General features: G+C 43.3%; 1 protein-coding gene across 8 annotated transcripts in view; it reads right to left on the bottom strand.

Annotated features, from left to right (window-relative positions):
* The window catches only part of ZBTB35 (zinc finger and BTB domain containing 35), a 41,866-nt gene that overhangs the window by 32,908 nt on the left and 331 nt on the right, over window positions 1–8,627 (bottom strand). For 3 of the 8 annotated variants that reach the window (XM_014583618.2, XM_006166956.3, XM_014583621.2), the window contains exons 2-3: window positions 7,753–7,891; window positions 6,745–6,846 (exon numbers count right to left, since the gene is read on the bottom strand). In XM_014583618.2, the coding sequence (XP_014439104.1) occupies window positions 6,745–6,846; window positions 7,753–7,876 (226 nt within the window). In that variant the 5' untranslated portion in view covers window positions 7,877–7,891. The other 5 variants (XM_006166955.2, XM_014583617.2, XM_014583619.2 and 2 more) reach the window with 5 other exon arrangements.

Genomic DNA, 8,627 nt, shown 5'->3' on the forward strand with positions numbered 1-8,627 from the left:
CTCTCAATCTCTCCCCGCTCCCCAGTCAAATTAAAAATAAATACATGGATTAAATAAAGTTAAATAAAAAATTATTTTAAAAAAGATATGAGAAATTATGTACTTAGTTCCCAATTTTTTTTTTTTTTTTTTTTTTTTTTTTTTCTTGGTGGGTGGCACTTGCCAGAAAGACAGAAACAGACAGAAAGCAAGAAATCACCCCGCCACGGGGGATGGCCACATCGCAATCCCTTCTCCTCCATTCTCCTCTCAGGATCTTGTGCATGCATACACACGCACCTGGCGTGAGTTTTAAGCCACCAGGTCCGGAACTCGAACCACAGTTGACTACATGGGAGTCCAGCAACATAGCCATTATGCTAATTGTTGGTCCCCTTAGTTCCCAATTTTGACTGATTGGAATCACCTGCAGATAAAGGTATTAGACCCTGATCTCTAGAGTCAAAAACTGGACTAAGAATTTTCTTTTGTCTTTTTATTGCCAGAGGGTGCAAGAACCTGGGGGGGTGGAAGGGGAGAATGACCTACACAGTAAGGGCAGTGTTGGGCTGGTCACACAAGAGGCACCCGGGGTGCTTATAAAACCATCCTTGGGATAGTCCATAGTGCAGTGTTGCTAATTTGTAAGAACAAATTACTGACCTGAATAATCGGTTAACACAAACTAAACCGGTAACACCTGCCCAGGTTAGGGAACTGGTAGATGACATATAGCTGTGAAATTATTTTATTCTCTATCAGAACTATCGACAGTTTGATAACTTACAAATCTCAGGAGTATGGGAGATTCTCATCAATCCCTTCTTTATAGAGTTCCTGAGGAAAACGTTAATATGAACACTTTAACCTAAGTCTTCCCCATGATAGCAATGCATTTCTCTAGACCTTGCACTTCTCTAGTCTTAAGAAATTCTCCCAACTGGTAAAAAGTTCCTATTCAAAAAGACTATGGGCATGTATTTGGATGTTTTGTGCTTGTTAGCAGAGGTTAAAATTGGACACAAAGGTGGGTTGTTAACAGAGACACTAGCTGGTTACTGTCGTTTCAGGACAAGTTAGAAAAAGAATTAAATTAGAAAGTTATAGACTCAGGGCCAGCAGGTAACATGGTGGTTAAGGTGCTGACCTCCCACATGACTGACCACAGTTCTAGTCCCAGACCTGGAGGTTTGCTTTCTCACTTTCCCCTTCTCTTCCTCTCTGTCTCTCTCTGGTCAAATTAAAAAATAAAAAATAACAACAAATACAATTAAATGAATAAATAATTCTTACAAAAAAAGAGAGAAAGTTAGACTCATAGAAGACTGTATATTCTGAACGAGAATGAATCCCTGATAAAGACTTCATGTGATGTGAATCCAAGTTCCAAAGCTGAGCTAGGATGCAACTGGCTTCAAAGGCAGCAATTCTGATTTGAACCCAATGGTGACTCAGTGATTCTAATCAAAGGTAACTTACTTCACTAGGCACCCAGAAAACAGGGAGAGCTAGCTTGGCTTCCAACTAATGACTATGCTCATAGAACATATTACAATTTAACTTTCTTTTACATATGTGTCATTTGCTTTAACAAAACTACAAAGTAGTGATCTTTGACAAAACTGCACCTAGGACCATGCTGCTCAAACTTTAGTGTTTACAGAAATCATTTGGAGTTCTTGTTCTGATTCAATAGGTCTGAGGTAAAATCTGAGCCTACAGTTCTAACAAGCTCCCAGGTGATGCCCAAGCATCACTAGTTCTCAGACTGTAACAGAATCTACAGAACTTTTAAATACGGATGCCTGGATCTTGTTCTTGAAAAACTTACTTAATGAGCTATAGATACAGGCCAGGTACTGGCTTTTATAAAAGCTCTCCTAGTGTTTCTAATGTGAAGTTAACATGCACTGCTGTAAGCCATTACTCACATTTTATAGATGGGTATTCCAATTCCAGCTAAGATGAACAAAGCACACTCCACCCTATACTGTCTACTGAGTACAACTAAAACTCAAGGAGACAAATATACAAGGGCTCTGAAAAGTAAATAAAAGCAAGCTGATTGGGGGAGAAAACAAAACTTGAACAAATGTGTTTCCTGGCTTTTATTTTTCTTCCTACATATCAAGGCTTAGACTTGAGAACAGACCATTCCCATAACTGAGCAGTGGATGGAGACAAAGAGAAACTCCTCTTGGCTAGAGAATCAGAAAAGGGGATGGAGAGTAAGGAGAAACTCAGCAATTTTCCTTCTCTCAGCTAAGCCTCAAGGCAAGCCTCAGTTCTGGGACTGTACACCTGTGGCTGGTGGCTGCCACCTAAATTCTATAAGAAAGTTCTCTGACAAAGAAACTAGGAAAAGATAATATGATCTAAAGCGTACAGAGGGAAGTCAGGTTATTTTTCTCTCATCACTCTGTCAAGGAAATGAACTCTGGTGTGGGAAGTGTATGACAGCACAGGGAGGCTAAAACCACCACAGTTTTCTAGCCAAAGAACCACAAAAAGAACTTCTGGGACCTTGAGTACAAATAAAATCATGGCAGGACTAGCAGTTGGCATAATGGCTATGCTGCTGGACTCCCATGTAGTTGACCACAGTTCGAGCCCCAGACCTGATGGCTTGAACTCACGCTGGGTGTGTGTGCATGCATGCCCAAAAATCCCGAGAGGAGAATGGAGGAGAAGGGACTATGGCGTGGCCATCCCCCCTGGGGGGTGATTTCTCACTTTCCGTCTCTCTCTCTCTGTCTTTTGGGCAAGTGCATGTGCCCTATAGCAAAAACATCTCAAACAAAACAAAACAACAAATAAAATCATGGCAAGGTGGAAGCTGCAGAAAGGTCCTCTAAAATCAATTATGTAATCTCAAACTCACCACTGAGCTATACATGTGTGGAACCAATCCAGGGCAGCTTTGCAAAGGCTTTATGGCAGGCAGCAGGTGGTGTGGTGGTTAAGGCACTGGATTTTCACGTGGCCAACTACAGCTCAAGTCCTGGCCCTGGTGGTTTGCTTTCTCACTTTCCTCTCTCTCTTTCTCTGGTGAGTGAGCACATGAACACTCTAGCAAATTAAAAATAATAACAGCAACAATGAAGAAGTCATAAATAATTCTTAAAAAAAAAAAAAAAAAAAAAAGGAGGGACCAGCAGTTGGCGTAATGGCTATGTCACTGGACTCCCATGCAGTCGACTGCAGTTAGAGTCCCAGACCTGGTAGCTTAAACTCACGCCAGGTGTGTGTGCACACATGCCCAAGATCCTGAGAGGAGAATGAAGGAGAAGAGATGATGGTATGGCCATCCCTCCTTGGGGTGATTTCTCGCTTTCTTTCTCTGTCTGTCTTTCTGGCAAGTGCACTGGCCCTACAGCAAAAACCTCTCCAAAAAACTAGATAAATAAGAACCATATGAAGGCCTGGACTACCATGCAGCTCCTAGGATAGTACACGTGGGACCTGGATAGCACTACAGAAGTTTTGAAACTACATTGGAATTGTCCTCACAGCCCACAACGGGCAATCTGAACCTAACCAAGATGACTGCCTGCTAAACAAACAAAACCAAAATCCAAACAAACGCATTCTTCAGACCAGCAGGTGGTATGGAGGTTAAAGTGGCTAGATCTGACACGGTTGGACATGGTTGTTCAAGCCTCAGACCTGGCTTCAACTTGAAAATCATGGAGGGCATGTGTGCATTCATACTCAAAATCCCTAGTAGAGAATGGAAAAGAGATGTGGTGTCCATCCCCCACACAGAGTGATTTTCAACGTTCCCTGTCTCTCTCTTGTGAGCACATGCACTCTGTAGCAAAAAGATTTTTTTTGGAGAGGTTTTTGCTATAGGGTGCATGCGCTTGCCAGAAAGAGAGAGAGGGACAGAGAGACAGAAAGTGAGAAATCACCCCCCAGGGAGGATGGCCATGCCACAATCCCTTCTCCTCCATTCTCCTCTCGGGATCTTGGGCTCGCACGCACACGTGCCTGCTGTGAATTTAAGCCACCAGATCCAGGACTGGAACCATGGTTGACTACATGAGAGTTCAGTGATGTAGCCATTATGCCATCTGCTGGCCCCAAGAGAGAGAGGGAAAGTGAGAAAGCAAGCCACCAGGTCTGGGACTTGAACTACTGTCCGCCATGTAGGAGTCCAGCACCTTTAACCACTAATGCCACCTGCCAGACTGGCAAAAAGATTAAAATTTAAAAAAGGGGGGGGATTCTTCTTCAGAACATTTTAATAGTAATATTCAAAATGTCTGTGATACAATCCAAAATTCTTTAACATATTTTACAGATGAGAAAAGAAAAAAAAAAGGAAGCCAAGATGTCCTAGGTCATACAATGGACAAAGAGTAAAGCCAAGACTAAAATTCAGGTTATATGCCCAGAGCTTTCTCTACAGCCAAGAGACCTCACTAGATAGTTCAATAACCCCAATGTTAAGAGCCTAAGAAGACACTGAACTGTGTTTTTCCATTTTCCTTTCTTACCTGTCTATAGCTTAAATACAGAAGCCTCATCTGCACTATGCTCTAAGAGACACAGTAAGTCAGAGGTAGTGAGTTAGGAGAGAAAATCCCAAGGTAATTATTTTCCAGAAAAGAAGACCCCACAGCTCCACGTAGTTTAGTGCTGCTCACTCTACCAGAAACATGTACAGCCTGGGCCATTTATATTTTAAGACGTTTAGAGTTTCTGCTCAAAAAGTAAACTTTTTCCCCCCAATGTCTTCTGTCAGTCAAAGAGACAGAGCAAATAAAACAGACTCTCCCCCTTAGGATGAGCAAATGGCACAATGGTTATGTTGCTGAACACCCATACAGTCGACCACAGTTCAAGTCCCAGACCCAGCAGCTTAAAACTCACATCTTGGCCACACGTCCAAGATCCTGAGAATGGAGAAGAGACTGCAGCATGGCCATCCCCCCACCTCCAGGGGTGATTTCTTGCTTTCTGTCTCTCTCCGGTGAGTGCACATCCCCTACAGCAAAAATCTCTCTCTAGAGAGAAAGACAGAGAGACAACAGACAAACAGAAACCCCTACAGGGTCTAAACATTCCAGCTTTAGCCAGCCCCAGATCACAGGGGCCATGAGGCCAGCATAGTCAGGAAGGTCTCTGGACATAAACCCAGAACATTCCCATGTGGTTCAGCCTCACAGAGCATAGCATTTTACCACGGCATCATTGTCTAGTCCTTCTCTTTACAACCTTTCCTCTCTCTCTAAAGTAGATCAAACCACTCATTTTTCCTCCTCAGTGCTACCATTCTACAGTAATTATTTCTATAATAGTTCATGTTCCCCTTTCTTTACTTGTTCATTACCCACTATTAAGTTTTTAAGTTATTTAAGGGACGTCTTATTCATAATTCTTCATCTCTTAGATCCCACCCTGCACTCAGCAAGAACCCACTAACTCTTCCCAGCTCACTTCCATTCCACAGCTGCTCCAGCACATCCTATATAACAGGTATCCAATACAACAAATAGCCCCCACTTTCTAAGCTTTGGCAACGCTCCAAACACTATGACAATACTCCATAAATTATTCCAATTAATCATTACAAGCCTACTAACCCACTTTTCAGATAAGGAGAGAAATATGCAGTTGAGATAACTAACTTGCTGTGGTCACACATTAGTAAGGCTCAGGTGAATGAACTGATAGTCCTGCCTTGTAGAAGTCGTCAACACTACCCAGGCAGCTAGAGTCTGACTTTAGTAAGCTTTGTGGGTTTCCATTACGCCTATACTCTGTTCATCGCAGATAATCAAAAGATAACCTAACTGTGAATATGTCACCTAGAATGTGAAACTGAAATATACCAAAATAAAAGAATATTCTTAACTTTTTATGCTTTCAGTACTCCCTTAAGCATCAAATTTTTTCCAAGGGAACAGTGTTTCTAGGCAACCCATTCATAACAAAGAATATGTACACAATTTAGGAGATACAAAACCAAACCCTAACACCAAGAACCCTGAAAGAAACTAAATTCTGTATTTATGTAAGCAAACATCTATTTTCTATTACTCTGGGTTGTGATGGTGGTGGGAGAGGCACCATAGTAGCAGAAGACAAATGTATGGTAATTAATAGCACAAACTTAATCTAGCTGGGCAACCTAGGGCAAGCAATCTTTTGGAGCCTATTCCCTAAAGTGCAAATTGGAAATAATACCGTTGCTTTTCAAGGATTGATGTGAGATTCAGATATTAACCATAAATACATAGCACAAAGCCTGGCACTTAGGCTATCATTAGAAAAAAAATCAACCAAATACAAAACCACTTTCTGCTTCAAGGCAATACCTACTGGATGGTCCTGTCTATCCTAGACATTCTAGTCAACCACAATTTCTTTTGAATACTACTTTTGTCTTTCCTAGCTTTTTCCATATTATGGCACCCCACATGTCATCTGTACCTCTGAGAGCACATCACTACTTGTGCTAGAACAGAGGCCTGCAGCAGCGTTCCCACCAGTGTGAAACAAAAGATGATAACTTCTTTTCAATACATTTTTTTTTTTCCAAAAGACAACGGAGACTGGTTTTAGTAATAGGAAAGATTACTTTTAGAAACCAACATCTACCATTTAAAAATTCTTTCTGGGAACCCACTCTACCAAAAACTTTACTGAAAGTAAGAATTCATCTAGTCAATAAATGGGAACTACTAATTTCCAATTAGCAATTCAAAACTTCTTAATCAACTACGGTTAGTAAGGACTGTATTTAAAACAAGCATTTACCTTCTATCTCCACCAAAGGTTCCTGAGTAAACTCCTGAAAGAATTTGTAGAAGAACTTACTACAAGCAGCCAGAACAGCTTTGTGGGCCTTAAAATGGTGTCCTAGATTAAAAAGACAGAAAGGAAAGAAAATTATATATATGCACAAAAATCAAATATAAAATTACAAAACAAAATTACATAAAGTAAAATGTAATAACTATACAAATCAATAAACTTAAGTCAGAACACCCTTGGCAGATACCTTAATAATCTAATTTAGATGTAAAGTCAAAGTAAAGATCTTAAGTCAGTTTCATAAAAGCTAGTTTAAAACACTGGTTAAGGAGCCTCCTACCACTTTCTGTTACCTTCAATCAAATATCCAAGCATATTCTTTGCAGTTGAAACTACTAAATATAAAGGCACCCCAAAAAGGTCCTACACCATTCTGAAAAAAGGAAACAACAACAAAAAACACAGAATAAGCACAAAGGTGGATGTGTTTGCTATGGGAAGCATTTTAATATCCCTAATATTTGAAAGTTCAGTCTATGCCAAACCTATAGTAAAGAATAGCTCTCCCTGAGAAATCCATTTTCATTAATTTTTCATATTCTCCCTCCAGGACCACTGGGAAACTAGGAAAAAAATCAACACTTCCAATGACTCCTGTGAGGGGATCCACAAAGCAGCCTACCAGAAGGAGGCTATTAACAAAACATTTTGAGACATCCTCTCTGTCCCCAGTGCCATCAACTTGCACTTAGGTGTGCAATGAGAAAACTTGAAGTTATAATGCAATGAACACCAGACCATGCCGAATGCTTGCCTGGCCAACCAGCCTCATGCAGCAGAGTCCACATACAGGAGCGGACACTGACAACTGCCCTCGGGTTCCAGTGCACAGCTTTCTCAGCTTCGGTAGGGAGCCCACAGAGTGGGTTTAAAAAAAAAAAAAGGCGGGTGACGGAAGAGGAGAGAAATATAAAGCCACAATTTCGTTTCTCTGCTCACTGCTCTACCCACCGTCGACAATCAAGGTGATGTCAGTAAACCGGTCCTGCTCCCGCTGTTCATTCAATCGGTCCAGGATCATTTTATGATGTTCAGGGAACTCCTGAAGGCATTCCATCGTCTCTTCGGCCTCCATGGCCGTCGGTCTGCTCTACAAAAGAGGAGCATGATAATGTACACCCATGAGCTCGGGCTGAGGAACAAAACCTTTAAAGCATAAAACAACAACAACAAAAAAAGCACAAAACCCCAGCAAAGTGAAAAGAAGGGGGAAGGGGAAGGCGAGAGGAGAGGAAGGCGAGGAAAGAAAGAAAGGCGAGCCGAGTGGCCGCCGCGCGTTGGGGGCCGGAGCCGCGGCCGCGGGACTCCGAGCCTGACCTAATTGGAGTCGGGAGACGCGAGCTGGAGCGGGGTGGGCACAGCGCCGGAGGCTCCCGGCGCCGGGGCGCGCAAATCCGGCAGGGGAGGAAACCCGACAGCCGCAGCGGCCCTCTAACGGCCCACAAGCCCTTCTGCCCGGCCTTGGTGACCGCACTCACTCAAGGAAGGAGGAGCGGCCCCGGGCCTGAGCGTCACTTACGTCGACGTACTGCGTCACCGCGTCGGGCTCTGACTGACGCGAACGCCTTCCGAGCGCCAACTGAGGCGGGCCACGCCCCCGCCCACCGCCCTCACTGAAGGGGCGGAGCCAACCACGGAGAGTCGGCGCTGGCGGAGAGCAAGGCCGCGCGCATTGAGGAGGCCGAGAGAGGTGCGCTGAGCCGATGTGCCGCCTGGCCGTGCGGGGAGCAGAAACCCAAGTCGCCACTCTTCCGCCTCCCGCCCTCCCCCGCCAAACTTCACGTGCGGGAGTATCCGACCCTGCGCTCAGCTTGAGCACACTAACC

Source organism: Tupaia chinensis, unplaced genomic scaffold, assembly GCF_000334495.1.
Source record: "Tupaia chinensis unplaced genomic scaffold, TupChi_1.0 Scaffold144378_1, whole genome shotgun sequence".
Taxonomy (NCBI): domain Eukaryota; kingdom Metazoa; phylum Chordata; class Mammalia; order Scandentia; family Tupaiidae; genus Tupaia; species Tupaia belangeri.